We start from the raw sequence: 25197 nt of genomic DNA, 5'->3' as shown, positions 1-25197 counted from the left end.
TATACACCCCTTCCCTTGGTCACTTGATAAACCCCCAAGGCTTCCAATATCATCTCTATGCTGATGACACCCAAATTGTTCTCTCTACTCCCCACCTCCCCTGTCAAGCTCATCTTGCATTACTAACTTATTAACTGACATATCAGTATGGCAGTCACATCACTTCTTCAAACTAATCTTTCTAAAACTGAGCTCATAATATTCTCCCCACCCATGCTCCCTCCCCAAATCCAATCACTGTCCAAATCTTTTAGACTTCACCTCCATAACAACTCATTCACTCCCTTGTTGACTCTCGCCTTGTCTATTGACACACCCTCCTCACAGGCCAACATCTAAACAGGCTATTCCCCCTTCAGTCTATCATGAATTCATGAATGCTGCTGCCAGTTTCATTCACCTTACCAGCCACTCCATGTTCACCAAGCCTCCACTGACTTCTGGTTGCACAATTAATAAATTTCAAAATACTAACAACACACAAAGTCCTTTACAACTCTACTCAAAGCTACATCACCAATCCTATCTCAATATATCACCAGAACCGTCCTATTACAGTGATTCTCCCAAGACCTCCTGCTCTCCAGCCCCCCCCCCCCATCTCCCTTCCCAGTTCCCTCTTCCAACCTCTGGAACTCTCTACTCTAATCTGTTCAGCCATCTACTTTGTCCACTTTTAGGCAAACCCTGAAAATTAATTTCTTCAGGAAAACCTATCCTGCCTTCAGCTAGCAGCTGAATATTTTATTTCTTCCATCAGCTCATCCCTCACAGTTATTAACTTGTATTCCACTTGCCCCTCCCTATTAGATTGTAAGCCCTCAAGAGCAGGGTCTTCTTAACCTTCTTGTATTGATCTGTATTGTTACTGTACTGTCTCCCTTTATATTGTAAAGCACTGTGCAAACTGATGGCACTACATAAATCCTGAATAATAATAATAATTCCAACTATTATTCAAGAGCAAGCTACAGTGAAGGAAATAAGTATTTGATCCCCTGCTGATTTTGAATGTTTACCCACTCACAAAGAAATGACCAGTCTAAAAATCGCAGTGCTAAAACATTACATAGTGTAATCTGAAGAAATATTAAATAATAAATAATTATTATTGATGATATCAATAAATCAATATTAAATAATAGTGATAACAAATATAAGTGGATGAAGTGCTATGATGGGCGCAATAAAGTAAGTGCAACTGTGAAAATCTTATAGCAAAAAGTCTTCATAAATTAGTGAAGGCATGACACAATCAGGTCAGCATACAGTGCTTCAAACGGGTCCTAATGCACAAGTGGTATCCAATAATTCTGTGTGGCTTTATTCGTGCGGAAGATTGAAAAAAATGCGCACTCACCAGATGCGCATAATTAAAGCGCAATATGTTGAACAAGAATCTGCAGGAAGCCCCCTTTAAATGGATCTGACAGACAGATGGGACCAGGATCCTTCCTCTGGATACAAGCCTCCTCTGCAGCCACGCTTCCACTGGGGTCCTAGGATCACAGTCCAATTTTTACGCCACCAACACCCATAGAGTACATGGCCAAAATGGCAACAAATTATGCACTGATTTGCATGTTCATGAGGGAAGTAAGTATTCGACCCCCTTCACAAAACATGACTTAGTACTTGGTGGCAAATGCCTTGTCGACAATCGCAGAGGTCAGACGTTTCCTGTAGTTGGCCACCAGGTTTGCACACATCTCAGGAGAGATTTTGGCCCACTCCTCTTGGCAGATCCTCTCCAAGTCATAAAGGTTTAGTGGCTGACGTTTGGCAACTCGAACTTTCAGCTCCCTCCACAGATTTTCAATCGGATTAAGGTCTGGAGACTGGCTAGGTCACTCCAGGACCTTAATGTACTTCTTCTTGAACCACTCCTTTGTTGCCTTGGCCGTCTGTTTTGAGTCATTGTCATCCTCGAACACCCATCCACAACCCATTTTCAATGCCCTGGCTGAGGGAAGAAGGTTCTCACCCAAGATTTGACAGTACATTGCCCCGTCCATTGTCCATTTGATGCGGTGTAGTTGTCCTGTCCCCTTAGCAGAAAAACACCCCCAAAGCAGAATGTTTCCACTATGTTTGACAGTTGGGATGGTGTTCTTGGGGTCATAGGCAGCATTCCTCCTCCTCCAAACACGGCGAGTTGAGTTGATGCCAAAGAGCTCAATTTTCGTCTCATCTGACCACCACACTATCAACCAGTCCTCCTCTGCATCATTCAGATGTTCAGTGGCAAACTTCAGACAGGCCTGGACATGTGCTTTCTTGAGCACAGGGACCTTTGCGGGCACTGCAGGATCTTAATTCTTGTCGGTGTAGTGTGTTACCAATTGTTTTCTTGGTGACTGTGGTCCCAGCTGCCTGGAAATCACTGACAAGATCCTCACGTGTAGTTCTGGGATGATTTTTCACTGTTCTCATGATCATTAACACTCCAAAAGGTGAGATCTTGCATGGTGCACCAGGCCTAGGGAGATTGACAGTTGTTTTGTGTTTCTTCCATTTGCGAATGATTGCACCAACTGTTGTCACCTTCTCACCAAGCTGCTTGGCGATAGTTTTGTGGCCCAGTCCAGCCTTGTGTAGGTCTACAATCTTGTCCCTCACATCCTTGGACAGTTCTTTGGTCTTTGCCATGGTGGAGAGTTTGGAATCTGATTGCTCCCGTGGACAGGTGTCTTTTATACAGGTAACAAAATGAGATTAGCAGCACTCCCTTTAACCACCTCCCGTCCGTTGTATATAAACAGCCAGATGGTGGCAGTAAAGGGGCGGGTGGCTGTTTATAAAAAGCCTCCCTGTCCCCTGCTTGTGCGCACTCCCTGGGAGCACGCAGCACTGCAATCCGGTGCCCGCTGTGTCCTCCGGAACACAGTGGAACACCGATCGTTGTACGGGACCTCTGTGCGAGGTCCCGATCATGTGATCACTGATTGGCCAATCAGTGATCACATGTAGAGCAGTAAGCAAGATGTCACTTCTGACATCATTGCTTACTATGTGTGAAATCTGTGAATGATCACAGAGGTCACATGGTACAAGACTATTCACAACAGCCTTGTGCCATGTGACAAGCTGTGACCAATCACAGCTCACACAGTATTTCTCAATGGCTGCAAGAATGCAGCCAGAGAGAAGGATAAATGATTGCTTTTACAGCCTTTATGTCAGGAATGGACTTGCCAGTAATGGTGGGACTCACCTGCCTTGTGGGCTGCAGTACCAGGGCTGGCCAGCGGGTGCTCCCAGCAATCAGAGACTCAACCCTGCAGCCAGCCAAACACCTGAAGCTGATTATGCAGGTGTATTTAAGGGATGGCCAGACCTGCAGTCTGCGCCTTGGTGTGTGTTTTCCATGGGCCCCTGTACCTTGTAAACCTGTGTTCCTGTTTCCTGTGTTCCTGTAGTGCGTTCCTTGTTGCCGACCCTGCCTGTTCTGATCCATGCTGACATTCTCCTGCTCTGACCCCCGGCTCGTCCCTGACCATCCTTCTGCCTGATCCTCTGTACCGTGCTGCCCGTGAGTTACTGAACCCGGCGTGTGACCTGACTACCCTTGTCTGCTGCTTGTACCGTGCCTGTCCCCACCGTTACTGACCAGGCTAGTCTGACCACGTCGCTCCTGACTGTCATCCATCCCGCTCGGACCTGGACCTGCCAGCACTCTCTACCACAGCCGGACGCACTCAGGGGTCGCGACCTGGTTCCAGTCTGCACCAAGTCCATCCCCACCATCAGGGGCCCTGGTGAATAGCAGGCTGGGACTTAGACCCCGCGCCCTGAGGAAATCCGTGCTGTGGGCTTGGCCTGCCTGACCATTCCACCTCTCCAGCCCTGACTGCACTGTGTACCTATTGGTTTGTTTGTTTGTTTGCTCTGTGTACCTATTAGCTTAAGGTTAGCTTGTTTGCATTGTGTTTGTTTATTTGTGCAGCTGATAATAAATATTATTATTATAACATATCTGAAGCCTGCGTTTCCCTGCGTCAGTTCACATACCTCTGGTCACACCCTGGAGCCCTGACACTTTATGGGTATAAAAGCAATCAGTGTAAAAAAGAAAATCTTCATCACCCCCCACAAGTAGTACAGTGTCACCATGGTGACACTGCACTGCTAGGGTGACAGTATGTAAAATTAAAAAACCTAAATAATAATATAAAAAAATAAAAATGTTAAATTTTTTAATTAAAAAAATTATAATTTTTGGTTCTAAACTAATTTGGGTTATTTTTTTTACTAAAAGATAACTGAATACATTTTGGCCAAGATTTATGATTAAATATTATCTATTTGCAAATTTTATAAGACAAACTTTTTTCAAAATGTTTGGACTTTTTCTTTTATATAGCAAAAAAAAATAAAAATCCCAGTGGTGAATAAATACCACCAAAATAAAGCTTTATCTGAACAGTCTTGCATGATCGTGCAATTGCCATTCAAAGTGTGATAGCGCTGAAAGCTGAAAATTGGCCTGGACAGGAAGGGGGTAAAAGTGTCCGGACTTGAAGTGCTTAAGAGACTGCTTCTAATCTCAGCTTGTTACCTGTATGAAAGCCACCTGGTAGCCAGAAATCCTGCTGAATGAAAGGGGATCAAATACTCATGTCCCTCATAAACATGCAAATCAGTGAATAATTTGTTAGACATGCATTTCTTTCAAAGTTTTTGTTGCTATTCTGTCACTCAGTGTTACAATACACCTACCATTTGATTTTTAGACTGATCATTTCTTTGTGAGTGGGCAAATATTCAAAATCAGCAGGGGATCAAATACTTATTTCCTTCACTGTACGTCTGACTGGTTTCTAGGGGCATCATCACTGTCTTCACCCTCTGCGCCTTTAGGTTTTAACACATTAGTAAAGACTCAGAAAAGACTCTTGTCAAATTCAACATGAGATTTGTGAAGAACAAAAAAAAAATTATTCAATATACAGAGCATGTATTCCTCTGCTTTTACGGTCTCCTTATATTAAAGTAGAACTATAGGCAAAACATTTTTTTTTATTTTGGATACAAAAAGGGAAGGTTATAACCCCAGTCATTTTTTTCCATCTCAGTCCTATTGGGGAGATTTACCTTCACTTCCCATAGCCAAAATAAGAAGAAACAAATTAAGGGAATCTCATGGGTCTTTCCCAGGTCACCAGAACTAGTATCCACCAGAACCACCAGGTCACCAGAACCACTGGCAGATTTCCCCTCTATTATTGTTTTGGGGGCAACCCAAATTTTTGGATTTTCTTTTACTTTCAATTTCAACGATAATAATAAACAGGACAAATAGAGAAGGTTAATCTCCCTAATAGGGGCAGAGGTAGCAACAAAAAACTGAAAGGTATTCTAATCCATTTCCATACTTTAAAGCAGAGCTCCACCCAAAAGGGGAAGTTCCGCTTTAAGGACTGCTCCCCCGCTCCCCATTTAGGATTGGCACCTTTGGGGGGCAGGTACCTGATTTGACAGGCACCCGCTCCCACTTCCGGTCCGATTGCCTAGGCGATCGGAAGTGGAAGGTGTCCTCCCTCCCTGTAGTCTTTTGTGACATGTGAAGACTACAGGACCATTCATGAAGCGTAGCGCTACTCGCACATGCGCAGTGGGTTCCCGGCTGTGAAGCCGCAAGCTATCACAGCCGTGTGCCCACACTGAAGATGCCTGCCTCCTGGAATACAGGACGGCCGGTGAAACGGGCTGCGGGGGACATACCGCGGGACCGAGGGACAGGTAAGTGGCTGTTTTTGTAGCTGCTGACTTTTATTTTTTGACAGGGTGAGTGCAACTCTGCTTTAACAATGAAATCCAGTTTCAATTAAAATATGTAAATAAGCCATTCTCTAGTACTATATTCCCACATATCACAATACATTTGTTTCAGTCCCGTTCATTACATTGCATTGGGGCAAGTGAGTTTTTTCCTGGTTTAATTTTGAGGAGTTATGATGTGCAGACAAGGATTGGCGACATCCAAAGTATGTCAAATTCAGCATGCGTAACCTGACGGCACTACATAAGTACCTGAAATAAATAATAAATAAACATGTGTTCCTATTCAAAAATTCTTTCTATTCTTGTAGTAGTAACAACTCATTCTGTCCCTCACTCTCAGTCCCAGGGACAATGGTCACCATGACAAAGCGAGAAGGTAAATCTCTTCAGCAGGGACACACAAAGCAATAAAAACCTGACACTTCACTATCCAAAACAAAAAAAATGGCTTTGGATACACCTTAAGAACAACAAATTATAGTTTTTATTACATGGCAATTAAAATTATATTAGTGTTAATTCATGTGCCCATTTTTGTTTCAAGATCTGCTTAGTTCTTTTGCAAAATTGACCTTACCATGTTTGGGTCATGGCCCAGGGAGAAGAGGTATGGTTTCTCTTGTAAAACAGCCTGCTGCCACTCAGAATCTGAAACCAAACCAATGTACCAATCATTGTCATACTCGTCAAGGTAATTAAGAAGCTCCTTGAAATCTTCTACTGGCCCCAGACTTGCTTTATCAACCATGAGCTTAAATGTATACCTGCAAGATAAGTTCACAGATGTATAAATTATATAAAATTTCAAATGTATTGCGAGGCTTAAAGAGACTTTGGCATATTACGTGACCAGGCTTTCCAATTCTCAGCACTTTTTTTTGCTCTTTGTCATCAGTGGTACTTCACTACTTTGACAGCATCAAAGTAAGTAGGGCATAATGCACTTTTATAAGCACAATGCTGTGCAGCCCTTGGTGCTGAGTGCTTTTCAGTGAAAGATCACATTCTGTTCTTTGCTTCTGATATCTAGTTGATGGTGGGAGTACACATTGTTCCCTTACATAATCCATAAAATTACATGACATGTTGACCTACAACAACAACTTAGCGTTCCTTTCAGCTAATTTTTTTAATTTACCACTATGATTTGTAAAAAATAAATCCAAATTTTACCTGAATGCTTTGAGTGCAAGCTGAAATAGTTCTGGATTTCCAGTTAACCAATCCAAAGAAATAGACCATGGAATCCCACCTAAATATGCTCGAAACAACCAGGCAGAACTAGGAGATGAGTTTTCCATACCAAAAAAGGCATAATAAATAGACGTCAATCCTTGAATATACAAGTCTCTTAGTGAACTGTCCCTGATACCCTCCTCGAGAAGAGCAGAGGGCTTCTCACTTAAATGATGAAAATCTAACTGAGTCAAAACAAACTCATACCACTCTGTTGGAAACATCTGTTTCATTTCTCTCATTTTTAAATTTAACAAAGAGACAAATATCCATTCTTGAGGTATACTGAGAAACTTTGAGTAGGAGGAATTGAATTCTACCATTTTGAAATGTTCAATATGAGTTTTGTTTCCTCGGTCAGTTGCAGGAAGACCAAATCCTACTACAGAATACAGTTTATCTACTGCTACATCTTGCTCCACATGAGCATCGATATGTGTCTGGACACTGCCGGGGATGGAAAACCCACCACTGGCTGCAGCTATGACTGGTTTAATTCCAGAAGTCTTTGGATGTGGAAGAATTTCGAAGATGTCATCATCAGACCACTCATCACCAAGTTCTTCATGAAAACTTTCCAGATCCTTTGATGACTCTTTGTGCTCTATACGATGTGGACCAACCAATTCTTGGTGTCTCCCTGACAGGCTCAGCTCCTTCTCTTTGCTTTGTTCTGTGTGTTTGCCTTCTTGCACTTTTGATTTTTTGTAGCAAGTCTGAATAAGCACCCACAAAAGCACTCTAATGAAATCGTCTTTGAATTGTTTCAGGTTTTCATGTGAATCAATTATACCAGACAAAACGTTCCGGGCATCAGAGTACACTCTGACTGGGATAACAGTGCATGGCGTTAAGACGTTCCCAAAATGGTTGTTGAAGGCAAAACGACTAGTATTTTCTGCCTGCTCAAAGGCCATTTCAAAAACTTCATCCACTCTCCGAGCTTCGGCTGTATGACAAGAGGTCTCCTGCAACTCTAATCCCTAAGACAGACAAAGAATGTCAAAATCACATCCCCACCAACAAATCAATAAAATAAGCTAGAGATTATGATAAAAATAGGTCAAATTTAAAAATGTTGCATTTAAAGTTTTCAGGCAACTCAGCGTCTAGGGGATGAGTGCCTCTAAACCAATCCTGGCATTGATTATATAAAACTGGCTGTCATACACACTAAATTCATATGGCTGTGAATATCTAGTTTCTGTATGGCCCTGATCCCGAAAAAAAAAAAGTTTGCATGCTCTCTTCTGTAGTTCTCAGAGAAGGATATTAAAGGGATCTTGTCCTGTGACAAGATCCCACAGCCCTGCCTAGAAGCACCGTGAAAAACCTTTTACATGTGGATGAAATGAATTAAAAAACTATCTGATCAAAGGTAAACTAAGTAGACCTTTCTGATTTAAAGACAGGCAGCTGAATACACAGTTGAAATGCAAGTGTGCAAGTTATTTTTCCTGTCAAAGGATTTGTAATTACAACAGTCTAAAGATCTAGGTACCCCTTTCTACACACTGTAATCAGGTTCTGAACCTCCCTGTCCACTACACTATATTTAAGCAATATAGGCAGGTGAAAGACTCACCCAAGCTTGCAACTGAGCAGTGACATAGGGGCAGAACACCAATGAGGTCATTTCAACACCAATGAGGCCACTGCTCTGCCTTCTGCAAGCATGTGGACTAGACCATTTAAAAGAAAAGTATAATCCTTTATCAATTTAGTTTTATTAATACATACACTTAATAATAAAGAGATGCTTTGGAACTTTGAACACATACCTCCCTGTAATAATGTTTAGTTATTTAAGTGTAATGCCCATCAAAATAACTTTAAATAGATGGGTTAGGAAAGGGTTAAGATTTTCATTCTGTTTTCACTAGTGTTTGAGACATCATTTAGGAAACGTTCCCTCTTTTTATGTCCTGGTGACAATCTTTAACCAAAAAAAAAAAAAAAAAATACATATACGGTACATTTTATTAAAATAAACCAATTTATATTACACCATTTATTGTTTTAGAACTGAACATAATATTTAAATTTAGAAAGAATATACAGTACTGTACAAAAGTTTTAGGAACGTGTTAAAAATATATATTTTAATTGTTTATTTGTATTAATTTACAAAATAAGATCAATATTTGGTGTGACTAACCTTTAGCTTCAAACCAGCATCAATTCTTACACTTGTACACTTGCATGAAGCTAGGGATTTTGTAGGATTAGGGTCAGGTGTATGATGAACCAATTATACCAAGCAGATGCTTATAATCATCCATTTCATAAGTAGGTTGGAACACAGTCATTAACTGAAACAGAAACAGCTATGAAGGAGGCTTAAAACTGAGTGAGAAACAGCCAAACTCTGCTACTAAGGGGAGGTTATGGAAGTCAGTTTCATGTCACAAGTCATACACCATGGTACAACTGAGCACAGCAACAAGACACAAGGTAGTTATACTTAGCAAGGTAAAGATTTCAAAACAAACAGGGGTTTTGAGATTTGCCATTCAAGCTGATTTGAAGAAGCACAAAGAAACGTGCAACGCTGAGGACCATAGACATAGTGATCAGCCAAGGAAACTTAATGCAGCAGATGAAAGACACATAATGCTTACTCCCCCTTCAACATCAGATGTCAAGCAGTGCCATCAGCACAGAACTTGTGGAAACCAGTGGCACCCAGGTATACATCTACTGTCCAAAGACGTCTCTCCAGAAGTGGTCTTCATGGAAGAATTGCCGCCAAAATGCCATATCTGGTAACAAGGCAAAGTGACTCAACTATGCATGAAAACATAGGAACTGGGGTGCAGAAAAATGGCAGCAGGTGCTCTGGAGTGATGAGTCAAAATTTTTAAAAACCTGGCTGTAGCAGGAGGCAGTTTGTTTGCCAAAGGGCTAGAGAGCAGTACAATAATGGGTGTCTGCAGGCAACAGTGAAGCATGGTGGAAGTTCCTTGCAAGTTTGGAGCTGTATTTCTGCAAATGGGAGTTGGAGATTTGGTCAGGATCAATGTCTTCCTGATCTCAACATCACCGAGCCTGTCTGAGATTAGAGACAGAAGGATCTGAGGCAGTCTACGTCAGTGTTTTTTTTTTCCAGTCAAGGTGCCCTTTAAAATTTTGCGCAATTTTGAGGCACCCCTTTCTAAAACGTGAAAACAAAACTAATAGTTTTACCTAACACAGTAACATCCACACATGTAAGACACCCAATGTTAGAGGTGATTTATTCTTTCAAAGCAAATACACCTTTGCACACTGTTACTGACAGCTTTTCTTTTCTCCCTCAGTTTCTCTCCTTCACTCAGCTAATGTTACCCCAGTGCTGACAGAGAGGGGTAAACAAAGATGTTGTGCAAGTGCCCAATGTCATACTTCTCAACAGATGATGTAATTGGTTGTTAGGAAGGGGGTGGAAGGTTGTACAGGTGCACAATGCAAACCTTTTAACTAAAAGGCAGGCTTCATCAACCTGCTGGCTTGTATACAGTTTTTGGAAAATTTTTAACCATTTTGCCAAGGCACCCCTGAAGGAACCTGAAGGCAAACCAGGGTGCCTTGGCACCCTGGTTGAAAAAGACTGGTCTACATCCATAGACAATCTGTGGTTGATTCTCCAAGATGTTTGGAAAAACCTACCTGTCGAGTTCCTTCAAACACTGTGTACAAGTGCTCCTAGAATTGTTGCTGTTTTAAAGGCAAAGAGTATTCATGACTTTTTTTATTTTGTTGATAAAAATAAACTATTATTCCTTTCATCTGTGAACGCATTCTTAATTTACAGCATTTTTTGCACACCTGCCTAAATCTTTTGAACAGTAGTCTTTATCTTTTAAAAAGAGTTGGATGGGCTCAGCTTTCTAGCTACGCTGCTGCTAGAGCCAATTCATAATCATCAAACATTTACTATTCTGCTTTATAGTAATAATGCATCCCAAGAATATCAGTTTAAGCAGGTGCTGAAAATACAGACTATAGTTAAAATAATTACCTTTACATTTACACAACAGTAAGTATAGCCACTTTCAAGAATCAGTAGCCATATTAATCGATCTTGAAAACGACAAAGGAAGTGTGATCCTGGAGTAACCACACCTATATAAAGAAAACATAAATGTTAGAATTCAACATACTTAAAATTTTGCAACATTAAATGCCACAAACAATCATTTAAAAGTATATTTATATTTAACCACTTCAATGCCAGGCACTTTTAGCATTGTTGCATTTTGAATGACAATTGCGTGGACATGCAACACTGTACCCATAAAACATTTTTATCATTTGTTCACGCAAATAGAGTTTTATTTTGGTGGTATTTAATTACCACGAGTTTGCTAAATAAACAAAAAAACTAAACTTTTTCTGTTATAAAATTTTTAAAACAAATAACCTTTCTTCATAAATTTTGGTCAAAATGTATTCTGTTTCATTTCTTTGGTGAAAATACCCAAACTTAGTGTGTATTATTTAGTTTGAATAAAAGTCCACAAACAATGGTATATATATCTGACAACTGATCAATCCTGATGTACTGACAGCCAATCTAATTTCTTGACAGTCCAAGGTATTTAGTAGGAGGCATGGTGAGTTTTTTGAAGTTGTAATTTTTTGTCACAATTTTTTGGAAAATTAAGGAATTAAAAAAACCTATTGTCACCAGTCCAGTACAGTGTTATCATATAACTGGTGTGGTAGTGATCAGGGACAATGATTGGTGACAGTATGTAAAAAAAAATAAAATAGGAATAATATTTTTTTTTTCATTTTTTTCTATTTTATTAAATTGTTTTTCTTTTTTTTACAATTTTCTTTCAACATACTGTGACCAGAGCAATACAGTGTTATCATGGTAACATTGTGCTACTCTGGGCAAGTGATCAGGCTTTTTTTTTTACACATTATGATTGCTAATACCAAATGTATTTCATTGATATTAGCAACCATTTTTACTGAATGAAACTGATTCATTCAGTCTTTTGTTGTGATTAGCTGTGATTGGGCAAAGCTCAACACATGGTACATATGGGCTGTGATTGGCCCTTTCTGTACCATGTGACCGTTGTGACCAATCACAGCTAACAACACAGTTGTATGCAAGGATGGCATGAAAGCAAACCATCCATTGTATACAATTGTCATGTGATCTGCTGTGATTAATCACAGCAGTCACATGACACTGGCAGTGGGCCAGTGTAGTGATCTGTCATCGGCTGGGTCCCACTGAGCGGCACCTTCTTACAGGACATCATATGACGCCCACTCAGAAGGAGGAGTCTTCTGCCCGCCCGTCAATCCACTATAGGCCAGGTGGGAAGGTGTTAACCTTTTTCGCATTTTTTGCACGTTTGAAAAAACATTTTAGGCCTGAAGATTACACAAAACCCCCAAACATCATATATTTTCTGAAAGCAGAAACCCTAAAGAAGAGAATAGAATAGTGGTAGTTCCAATTTTTTATGTCACACAATTGTACCGCAAAGGTCTGGGAAACCTAAAATTAAAAAAAAAACAAAAAACAAAAAGCCACACTAAAGTGAATTTTAGGGCAAACAAGAGCAATAAAATAAAATTTTTTGGAAAAATTGTGATGTGTATCGCAATCAACATTTTTATGCGTAAGCACCCCTGATGCGTGTTTACATTTGTACGTGCGTATTTGTGGGGGTTGGCATTATCATCCCATAGGGGACAGAAAGTTCCCTATGTGATGATTTTCTGGTGACAGGTTCTCTTTAATGTGACATGCAGGGTCTAAAAGACCCTGCATGTCTTCTCCTGTCTCCTCTGGGCTCCACTGAATGTATTCCAAAGCAGATCACATCCCATAGGGGACAGAAAGTTCCCTATGTGATGATTTTCTGGTGCCAGGTTCTCTTTAATGAGACATGCAGCATGTAAAAGACCCTGCATGTCTTCTCTTGTCTCCTCTGGGCTCCACTGAATGTATTGCAATGCAGATCACATTGTAGTACACAGTTTCAAGACTATTCTAGCTGGGGAAAGTGACAGTCGTGACCCGGAAGTGACGTCATACACGTCACCTTCTGGGTCACAGCGAGAAGGGGAGGAGAGATATGTCCGCTCTTCTCCCTCCCCTCCACCTTCAATGTCATTCCCGGGTCCACAGATGGATAAGCGGAGCCCAAAATACATGGCGGAGGAAAGGGTAGGGGAAGGAGGGGGAGTGTCTGTCCGAGAAAGAGTTAAAGCCAACAACTGGATTTTTTTCTACATACTTACCTGTAAAATCCATTTTTTGGAGTACATCACAGGACACAGAGCAGGTTATTCATGACAATGTGGGTTACAGGCCACCTATAGGTGAATGGACACTGGCCAACCAATCAGAGAGGAGGTCCTCCTCTACATAACGCCTCCTAAACAAGAAGTACTTTTTGTAGCAAGCAATGAAATTCCAGAAAGAAGGGAGGGACCTCTGTGTCCGATGATGTACTCCAAGAAATGGATTTTACAGGTATGTAGAAAAAAATCCAGTTTTCTTTATCGTACATAATAGAACACAAAGCAGGTTATTCATACCTATGTGGGATGACCTAAAACAATAAGAAATTTGAGGGGAGGGTGACACCATGATAGCCACCGTCAATAATCCCTCAGGACCTACACAGCCACCCAAAAAACACTGCGGCCAAAGGTAGAATCCTCTGCTACTCTGACATCCACCTGGTAGAACCTTGTGAATGTGTAAACCGAAGACCGTGTAGCGGCCTTGCAAACCTGAGCCACTGACACCTGATGGCAGATTGTCCAAGATGCCCCCACAATCCTGGTACAGTGTGCCTTCACACGAAATGGTGGGACCTTACCTTGGCGGATCCAATGTGAAATAGTCCCCGTGGATGCCGCCTGCCCCTTCCTAGTCCCCTCTGGCAGCACGAACAGAGAATCTGACCTCCTGAGCTGTGCTGTCACATTCAAGAAGACCCTTACAGCGCGTACCACATCCAAGGTATTCAGAGATCTTTCTCTTGCTGACTGAGGCCTAGGAAAGAATGAAGGCAGAATGATGTCCTGACTGAGATGAAAACTAGAAACCACCTTTGATAAAAAAGACGGTTGAGGTCGCCACACCACTTTACCATGATGCAAAACCAGAAATGGTTTTCTACAAGATAGAGCTGCCAGCTCCAACACCCTTCTTGCAAAAGTGATTGCCACTAGAAACAAAACCTTATGAGTCAACAGGACCAGTGGAATCTCTCCAATAGGTTCAAACTGTGGTTTTTGCAAAACCTCCAAAACCAAGTTCAGGTCCCAAGGACACAAAGGCAACCTGACAGGAGGAGCAATACACATTACTCCCTGTAAAAAAAGTGTGAACCAAAGAGTGAGACACAATGGGCCTCTGGAAAAAAATAGCTAATTTTGAAACCTGGCCCTTAATGTTACCAAAAGCCAATTTCTTCTGCAACCCTGTTTGAAGAAACAACAGAATTTTACCAATCACATACTTTCGTGGGTGCCATTTGTGAACCTCACACCAGGAAATGTAAGCCTTCCAGGTTCTGTAATAAATGTTCCTAGAAACTACCTTTTTCGCACCCAACATGATGGGGATGACAGAATAAAACACTGCCCTATCCTTCAGGATCTGGGTTTATTATCAAATTGTGAGTCATCAACCACCAATTCAAGCTTTGCAGTACCTCTGGAGACAGAGATATGCAGTAATCCAGGGCCGGAATCTTTTGTTCCAAATGTACCTTTGCAGCAGTCTGGAGTGGAAATGGGCATAGGGAATAGCCTCGAACGAGGACACCATTTTCCCTAGCCTGCCTTGGATGACCTTTTGTCAGGGAGCGAGGAGCCAGACACACAAGGAGGTGCAATTAAAGGTAGGTTTATTAATATAAAAATAAGACAAGAGTTTATGCAAGTCCAACAGCGGAAATTGTAGCCAAAGCCGGGGTCAAGAGCCAGGAAGAATCGTCGCCAGAGCCAGGATCAGGAAGAATCGTCGCCAGAGCCGGGATCAGGAGCCAGGAAGAATGGTCGCCAGAGCCGGGATCAGATGCCAGGAGGAGTCTTAGCCAAAGCCGAGTCGGCATCCAGGAAAGCAATGAGTAGCTAAACAGGAGCTTGCTGTTGTGCAACAGACAGGACACGAATGCAATGGACAGCCACAAACAGCAGACTTATATGTGATAAGCCGCCACCTCCTGGGGGAGGAGCCGCACAGGGCTGACAGCATAAAGGATCCCACAATGCTTTGCAGACACCTAAGATGGATGCCAGCACATGGAGCAGCACAAGGTCTGAGGAAAGGTAGGACCTTGACACCTTTGCATCCAGGGCCTCCTCGGGTTTTGATTCTGGGTTCTAAACGCAGTGGCTCAGACTGCCCAGTCGCTTCTGGCCTCTCAGGAGAGGATATTACAGCAGACAAACAGCTAGGTTCCTCCGGACCTGGCAGCGGCACATTAGTGCCACTTAAAGAAATTTGAATTCACTTGCAATGCTCCAACTTTCTAGAAATTTTGATTGCTCCAGGAAAGTTCCCTTTGTCCTGGCACATCATAGCCCTCTCCCCGGGTGTGTCTAATTTCCTTCTGTATTGGTCCATTTCCTCCACCCCTCCCTTCACCTTACTATGTCATCTTTTATGTAGCTGCTGGAGGAGGAGCAAAGAGGAATACTATAGGGTATAAAATGAGTGACAGCTCTCAATCTGCTGGGGCTGCTGACATCTCATCCAAAATGGTGGCACCCATCAGCAGTCTCTGGGTTTTTGGATGTCTACACAAAGATGTATATAACATGAGTTAAATACATTAAATGAAAATACAGTTTCATAAGAAGATTTTTGTTGAAATGGATAGTCTCCTTAATTTCCTTGTCGAACGAGGTATATATATATATATATATATATATATATATATATATATATATGTATTCAAGGTTAAAGCAGGAGCAAACTCCAAATGGACACTTGTAGCTACAGGTAAGAGTATAATAAAGCTTACCTGTAGTTACAAGGAATATTTCCTAAACATGCAGTTTAGGAAATATTCAGTGTCCCTGTAGCGGATGACGTCACCATCTCATGCGCTCTGAAGGAACATCATACCTGTACCGTTCCTTCAAAGCTCTGTGCCACGGCCGAGACTCCTGCGCGCATGCGGGGACGTGACATCATCGTGGCTCGCCCAATCAAGCAGCCAGAGTCCGCAAACCTGACAGCAAGACCGGGTGAAGATAGAAGCCCTGTCAGCGATAAGGTAAGTCTTTCATAATGTGCTAGTATGCGATGCAGGAACATGCTGTCACCTCTCCATAAAGGGAACCTGTCACCTACCCATGCTATCAGAGAGGGGGCTAGTTATCCCACTTGTGAAAGCAATAAAGTTAAAGGAAAACATTTTCAAAAAGTGTTAAAATAAATAAAATTAAAAGCACCACCGACTTCACTACGAAAGTGTACTGTAGGTAAACATGAATATCATCACACATGTGAGGTGTCACTAAAAACGTTGGAGTGATAGAAATAATTCTAGGGACCCAATTAATAGTTAAAGTTTAACTGATAACCTGTAAAGGATTTTAAAGGCTGAGGACAATTTTGGGTTCCATAGTTTTTCGTAACTTTACAGGCACCAACAAATTTAGAGTGATTGTAAAGGCAATTTTTAAAAAATGCTGTGCAATGGTATTGAACTGTTGCTTTCCCCTCTGGAATCCTGTCTGCTCCCACTTTCCTGCAGGTGCCCCCTCAGCCAACCATGTGCTGAAAGGGCACCCATGTGGGCACGTACCTGAGCCAGACTGAGAGCATCCATAAACACAAACAGCAGAGCTCGGCCATGCCCACCCCGTTCCCTTCTCACAGGAGTTTGTCTAACAGCAGCAGGAACCTATGGCCTCCACTGCTCTCAGAGTCTCCTGTAAGACCAGGAAGAGAGAGGAGCCAAGTAAGTGTTTAGGGATTTGGGGGGGGGGGGTTGCAAGTAGTGGGGAGGTTTCATATTCATAGAATGTATGCAACCCCATCTTTTATATTTTACTAAAAAACTGGGTATTTTTTAACCCCCTTCACACCTAAGGATAAAACAAATCTAAATGCCTAATCACAATTTTGCAATGTTGACATGTGTTCGTAAAACCGTACATATCATCACAACTACTTTGTACATCCAGGTGAATTATACCTTGTTTTTTTCAGGATAAATTGGGCTTTCTTTTGGTGGTAATTGGTATCTCCAGATTTTTTCTATTATCAAAAGAAAACTGGCCCAAAATAGTATTAATTTAGCGGTGTGTTTCTTGTTACTACCATAACCTACCGCCAAAGAACAACCCAAAATAAATTCTCCAGCTCTTGATGATCGCAGCGATACCATATATGTGTATGTTATTTGTTGTTTGTACCTGTAGTACAGCCCAGAACAATAGTACACACTGACACCAATTATTTTTTAATTCCTGACCTTTGACCCTGACCCAAACACTAACCCTGGCACTGAACTAGATCAAACCTTGATCTAGGTATTTTTTCTTTTATTTTTTAATATTTATCTTTTTTTTTAACAAACATTTTTTTTCCCCCTCTATGCCAGGAGTTAGAGAGATACAATGTATCTCTCTCCTCCATTCCTAGAGAGAGAAATAAAACAAGGGGGCTGGGCTGTACAGTGACTGATTACTGTGATAGCCAATCAGAGGCTATCACAGCAATCATGTGACCCGGAATCGGGAGTCCCAGGTACCAATCATCAGAATGGGACCTGGTGCTCTCAGTGACACCACTGTCTTTGTGCTGGGAGCGCGCCATACCCCATTCATTGAGCAGTATGTGCTAAGCAATCATCCTATATGGATAGAGCTGTAGGACTGAAAACAGGAGAATTGTTTTCTGGGTTCTGTAAAGCTCACCATACACTATACAATCTCCTTTAGATCCATCAACTATGTAGTGCAAGGGCCTGCCTGACTGGATACAGAGTGATTGGATAGATGGTGTCGCCTCTTATTATATAGTTTTGGTAAATCTAAAGGAGATTGTAGAATCACATTGTATAGTGTATGGCCAAATTTTTACACCCAACATTAACTAGTTGTGCTTTCGATGCTATTAATTGTTAATGGCACACCAAACAGAAGCAAACACACATTTTTCCATGTGAAAAAACAAGTGGCAATCGCTGCAAAGCACATACTAAAAAAACGCTCAACCCACAACACACCAAAATGTCCCATGAGCCACATGTAGCGCAGCCGATTGAAATCAATGGGCTGCCCTATGCGTGTCTTGGGAAAAACAAGCCCTAAAACATGTGCTCCCACTACTCTAGATGTGAATGGGGCCTGAAAGTGAAATCGGTGTTTACACCACAATGAGGGTCCATTCACATCTGTGTGTTTCTGAATGCATGGCAAACTGCACAGAAAATGCGCACTTCAGAAATGTGCTGCAGCAAAAATCACAGTAAGAAAAGCAAAACGCTCCACTCTATAGCTGCCCTAGTAGCGACAAGTGAAAATGCTCCAAAACGCCTCCCCAAAAAATGAATGCGGTAATGTAAGTTGCTGCTATGCAGAGATGTGAACGGGGCTTGACAGCTGAGTGTCTCTGTCCACTCCCTCCTATGTACTTGTATAAAGATGGCCATATACTATGCAATCTGATTGTACAATCTCTGTACTATCTCCTTTACCTTTGCTAGAACTATGGAATAAGAGGACCCACCTATCAGCCCATTCACTCTGTATCCAATCAGGCAGGCCCTTGCAATACATAGTTGATGGTAGATCTATAGGAGATTATACATGATTGTATGGTGTATGGGCAACTTTACAGAACCCAGGACACAATTCTCCTGTTTTCAATACTACAGCTCTATTCACAGGCTGTTATTTGTTCGGTCAGCACATACCGCCAAATGAATGATCTACGCAAGATGGAAGTTAAGGTAGGAAAATAAATGTCGATGCCTATTTATTTAGTGAGAAGAGTGATCACAGACTGATTGCATTTCATTTAATAGTCTTGCACCTGGAAGTGGGTGGGGAATAGGAGGGTAGAGGATGCCGGGTGTGTGCTAATCAGGTCAGCTTGTCAATTCTTTCCTGTGTCATGGCCCTAAAGTATCTGCAGGAAGTAAGGCAGAAATAATGGAGAAGCTTTTTTATACATCCATTTGGAAAGTAAAATAAAAGGTGGGTAGAATAAATGGAAAGCTTTTGCATTTTTGCAAAAGATTTACATTAATGCTATACTGGTATGTAGGGGAGCTGGAATTTAGAAAAAAAAGTGAACAAAGGTGAACCTATCCTTGAACTGAAGAGGGTAGGTAATTCCCCATCATCCCCCCCCCCCCCGATCTCCCATTCCCCCCCCCCCTTTTCGATTTGCCTGTAACCCTGTTTGGATTATGGTTACCTATGCCTGTTATACCATCACTTTTTGTGAGTATATTTCCTTAATAATAAAATTGATCCCTTGTGAAAAAGTCGGAAGTGACGAGACGTGTCAGGGTCGTGACGTCAGACGTTTAGCCGGAAGGAGCAGTGCGGCCATTTTGAGGTGGTCTCGGCATAGAACGGACAATAAGCGAGGATGGACGGTATTTGTTTTAATGTAAGCTGCTAAATAAAATTGTGTATACTTTATATATTACTCCACTGAGTCTGCTCCTATCTGTCCTGTGAGGAACGGGGATCCCGATGCTTTTTGCTGCATGAAGAAGGGAATCCATTTGTGTACTCATATAAAGGAAAGCATACTCCCAGTGAAGGCAACTATATCTGGTATAAGGGAATTCCAGAATGCTTTGAAAGCAAAAAGAGGGTAATTGTATATTATCCTATATGCAGAGTGGTGGCACCTATTTTTGGCACTAATTTTTTCACTGATCACTTATTTGTGGCATTTCACGTATTGCAGTGGTTGTTTCACAGGACCACTAGTGAAGTGGTGTGTTGATTTTCACTTCACATGTGTGATGTCTATTTTATAGTTTATTTATATCACTAGTGTGGTTGCATGATATCACCCATAATTTTTATGAAAGATAATGCACTATATCTAGTTTATTTTTTTGAGGTGCTTTTGGATTGAAGGGAAGATTTGGACATTTTCACAGTTGGAAGATTGGAGAGCGAGGATTATCATTTGCATAATTTTTATTTTTGTATTTTTATATTTTTGGATTTGGGACTTTATTGTGGACATTATGCTAGCAGTATGAGACTGCGGGGGAGGGTGTGTGTGTATGTATTATTGAAAAGGTTTGTGCTATTCTGCACTTTCAAGGGTGAAAGTTTGACTTTTCTGTGGAAATTATGGAGTTTTGATTTATTAAGTTTTATTAAGCTTCCCCAGCTTCATGATAGAGCTGCACAACCTCTGATCACCAGCGGATGAACACACAACACGCTGCTTGTCACTAACGCCTGTTTGATCTGAGTCTTTGAGTGCAGGAGATAATGGATCTTTGGTAGGTAATTCCCCTTCAAGTTTGTTTATATAGCAGTTGGTCAGAGAGGGTGGTTGATGGCAGTTTTGCTGTCTGCAGTGAGGAGCCCTGAATGCAGCCTGGAAGTCTCCATAGTCTGACTGGCCTCTAACAGAGACTTTGAAATACTGTGTGCTGCAGCTGGAACACTGAAAGTTATTCATAACTAAAATATATAAAACAGAAAAGGTACGGCGCTATTTTCTGTTTTATGTATTGATACCTGTGATACTGTGCTGACTGCTTTTTTGTTGTTTCTTTAAGTGACATTTGAATATACATAGCGCGGAAGTGTTAAATTGTGAAATATCTATTCATAACTAAAGACTCTGTATTGTACTGATTGGAAGATTTACCTGTTTTGCTTGAGTTGAATCTGAAGACAAAGCTTCTCACTTTTCTGTTCGCTGATAAATAAAGCGGATTTTAAGTTTACTGAACTGTCTGCTAAGAGCATGTTTACCCCTCTGATACTGACAACACATATATATTTATATATAAATATAGTTATGTATTACATATAAATATATATTGTGGCTGTGTGCATTACATTTTTTGCGTACTTTTTCCTGAAAATATGTGTTTAATAAACAGCTGCACAAATACCGTGCGACATAAAAATTAATTTGCAACTGCCACCATTTTATTCTACAGGGTCTCTGATTTCAGCAAATCTATTTTGGGGGTTTAAAATACTTTCTCGTAAAACATGTTCGCTAACCAGGGTGGATAAAAATAAAAAAAATCGGATTTTTTTTATTTAAATCAGATTTTTTTTTAAATAAAATGCTTTTTGAGGAAAATATATTACCATCCAAAGGTTATTCCATCATGAAATAAAGATTAGTTTTTTAATTATGTAGAATAAGGCTGTATATGTTTAATTTTTTTGGTAAATAAAATCCATGAATCCATTCACAATGTCATGCTCTTCCAGAGGTTTTTGTAAGATTATTGGGCAGTTTCTCTGCCTACAAGATATTATCACAGATGCTCGGTCTACTTTTGCAGTTCTCAAAACTGAATTTGACTCAGTGGAGATCACATGCCTCTTCTTCACAGCAAAAATGTTATAACATGAACAGAATTAAGAAAAAGACCTTAATCCTAACTTCTACAAACCTATGAATACAGAATCAACCCCTTCAGTGCTGTTTCAAGAAGTTCAGTGAATAGAATAGAAACAATATTTTTCTGATTGTTTGGAGTGGAATAGATCTGCACAAGAAGAAAGTGAAACTAAGTGTGAGGAGGAAGGGGCTGACAGTCTAAGTTTCTTAAAATGTATATATTTTGTTTAACCAAATTAGTTAACAAACATGGATGTTTGTTTAAGCAAATAACATATGCTGTAATGTTATTGTTTCAGTTGAATAAATCTATTTAAATTGTTATTATTAAGGTAATGATTATTTTTCTCCTTCCTAAATACAACAGAAAAGTTGTCCAAATATGAATGATTAACCTATTAAACTGGGGATAAAAAACTAATATGAAAAGTTGTTATTCTAAAAATCTTCATCTACTTGCATATTAAAGTTATACCAGCAAGAATTAGTCTATGTAGAAAACTATGATTTAAATCAAGCCTTACTGACTAGTGATTTAAATCAAATCCACCCTGCCACTAACTATGAAAGAAAATACTCTGGTAGGAAAGTACGTAAGCACCTACACTGCAACATATTCATTTGATTTTTTTTTTTTCTTGAGTGGTTCAAATAGGACATTTAATTATGTATTTAATGACAGTAACTCCTAACTGTACATCAAATAGTTTTATTTCTTTTTATTATATGGCAGGGAAGAAAGTAGAAATAACACATACGTGACAGGAATGCTGTGTGTAATTAAATATCAGTGGCTGATATTCCTAGCATTGAGAACATGTCTGAGAACACAACAGTGCCACTTCCTGCCTGATTGCCATACTTTCTCCATGTGCTGTGGCAACACTCCATGGAAACACAAGTAAACCACTTGGAAAACAACATAATTATGAAAGTCAAACCCTTTCATCAAACAACAGTGTGCTGGCCGGTCTAATTCTTAGTTTCACTTGTATACTCCGTTACCTTCTGTAGACCGGTATGTACAAGTAAAATATTCATGGTTATGGGGAATAGACCCAAAACACAGGCTATACTGTGGTAAAGAAACTTTAAACTATGCACATTGGTTGATGTCAGAAGCCCGGCACTGTCCAGCACTGTAAAAGATTATGCTAACACTAGATGGACACTGACATTTCAGATGGCTAATGGATTTGCATTAAAATGACTATGTCACACAAAAGTGTGGAAGGCAGGAAAGCAGGCACTTATAAACCTAACGTGTGATGTAAACTTTAACAAGAAATTACTCTTATTTTGGCATTTTAAATATACCATTGAAAGTGGTTTATTATATTTGTCTGACAAGTGCAAAAAAACTATTCTTCCAGCTATAAATCCTGTGAGCTGATCATATCCTGTATTCTATGCCTTGGAATTGTTAGCAATTAGCATTGTTCCCGGCTATCTTCGTGGACTACAAAACACCTCCCCCTGTTATGGAGAAAAGAGGGAGGTGTTATGTACTCCTGGAACAGCATAGTTGTCACCCTAGGACAAGAAGCCAGTAATGACTTACTAGGTTAAAATAACGGAAAATTAAAGGGTGAAAAAAGAAAACAAATGCAGTCACCACATCCAAGGATAGGTAAGCTGCAATACTATCACAATTGTTCTTGGATTTAAAAACACTTTAAGTAATATAGCATCTATTGGCTGGGGAACTAATGTTTGTATTAGTCACTTCTCCCACAATTTCAAGGTGTGCTGTGATTAGAACATTCACCTCTGCACCTCCTCCAATCACAGAATGCCTTACATATTGGGAAATGGGCCTTTTCTGAATGGATGATGGGGTGGAGCATCAGCCTTTTGAAGTTCCCTGTACAGCCTAGGGGAGACTAGGAGAGTGAGAAAAAGCATGAGCAGCAAGTCAGTTGTGCTGCAGTGCTTGCTAACAAGGCACATGTCGAATGGAGGAGAGAGCGTAGAGAAGAGCTCATCAGTCTACTGCACTCTCTTTTCACTGCCCTATGCCTGTGCTATGTGGAAAAAGCTTTGTAGAGTTCAGAACTGAATAGACAGACATACAAATCCTTAGGAAGCTAAAAGCTCCCATATATGAATTTAACCTGAAGTTCAGCTTTAAAACAGCCTCTGCAGAAGTTTATACTCTGCTTTTATCACTCCCCCATTGCTGGGAGTCATGAGAAAAAGCCTGTGTGTATCCCATATGGATTCCAGTTGGAAATTACACAAGGCTGATCCCTCTCTCCTACACTATGGTGGTGCCAATACCCGATCACCATAGTGATCCAAGCACCAGTGCTGTCACATGTGACAGAGGGGAAGGAGTCAAATGCTCCCCACAACTCAGTTTTGCTTGTGGCTGCAAACAGAGCAGATTACTAAATGCTGCTATATGGGCCGCTTAAAGTAAATCTGTTGCTTTGCCTTGCAGTACAATGACAGGGTTCTGGCTTCTCTATAGCATCTCCATATTTAGACAAAGACCAAGACCTAGAAAACATTGACCAAAAAGTCACTGAGACATCTTCTCTACAGTATCATTACACTTACCTAAACTTCCCGAAACAAATGCAGATTGCAGAGCTGCAGCAAAGCCTGGGACCATTTGTTGGTAATAGACTGTATCGGAGCACACACAGGCTGCAGCACCTACAGCACCAGGCCAACTGCGAATGGGTCTGGGGAATCCCACCAGGAACACAGGGAGAGTGAAAAGCGCCAGTAATGGAGAGGACAGCAGAGCTGACAGGATAATGAAGGTCAGCACCAATGGGAAGAAAATAATGTTTATTGTAATTAGGCTGCTTGTCGACTTCCTTCTTTGCTTCTTTTCAGTCCAGGATGTCAATAAAACAGTTATAGCAAACTGAAGTTTGGAGACTAGCTGATATAGACGATCACGTATTACAGCAACCTGTAAAATGTCATAACAGAGGTAAAACTATATTTGAAGTTATCTACCAAAAGAGTATATGACTAATTTCATCAAAATAAGATAGATCTATCAAATAACCATATTTGAGTTTCTGGATGTTGGCCAGTTGATTCTGGTGCCCTCTTTGGGAGACAATGGTGAAATCCACCTTGTAGCAGACCTTTCCCTCCTCCTCCTCCTACTATGAAAGCACCAGCATTACAGATTACAATATGGTAAACTAAAAACATATAATCCATTGTTGCTTGAGTCCCATTTTGCTCTCTCTTCCTTTCCCCACACAGATCTGCCCCCTCTGGTCAAACCATGCCACCATCTTTAAAGCTAACATAATCAGTGGCCAGCTTCTTCCTCTGCATTTTCTGCGTTGGGCAAGAAATAACATCACCAGATCTCAAGCATGCGCCCACCACATCTAATGACAGGTAAGCTGCAATACTATCAATGATCTGACGTGGTCATGTGTTGCTTACACACTGCCATGACTTTAGCAATGTGAGGGATTCCACCCTCTCACTTCTCTTTTATAGCATATCTTAACCCACAAATAAAAATGTGGCTGCATTAGTTCAATTATTTTGTTTTTTCCCTTTTATTTTCACCTAGTGATCCTGCCAGTAACACAAGTCCTATACTGGAGTTACTGTGATCACTGCCTGTATTGTATCTATAGAGG

General features: G+C 40.8%; 1 protein-coding gene across 3 annotated transcripts in view; it reads right to left on the bottom strand.

Annotated features, from left to right (window-relative positions):
- PCNX4 (pecanex 4) overlaps positions 1-25197 on the bottom strand; it is a 150477-nt gene that overhangs the window by 8016 nt on the left and 117264 nt on the right. For all 3 annotated transcript variants that reach the window (XM_089676543.1, XM_089676544.1, XM_089676545.1), the window contains 4 exons: positions 24137-24500; positions 11021-11124; positions 6958-8003; positions 6362-6548 (listed from right to left, as the gene is read on the bottom strand). In XM_089676543.1, coding sequence (XP_089532669.1) covers positions 6362-6548; positions 6958-8003; positions 11021-11124; positions 24137-24500 — 1701 coding nt within the window. The remainder of the gene's footprint in view (positions 1-6361; positions 6549-6957; positions 8004-11020; positions 11125-24136; positions 24501-25197) is intronic.

This window comes from Staurois parvus, unplaced genomic scaffold, assembly GCF_062004578.1.
Source record: "Staurois parvus isolate SC_StPar_1 unplaced genomic scaffold, SC_StPar_1.0 ptg000171l, whole genome shotgun sequence".
Taxonomy (NCBI): domain Eukaryota; kingdom Metazoa; phylum Chordata; class Amphibia; order Anura; family Ranidae; genus Staurois; species Staurois parvus.
The sequence above is the reverse complement of the archived record's forward strand: the minus strand, read 5'-3'. Positions and strand labels throughout refer to the sequence as shown.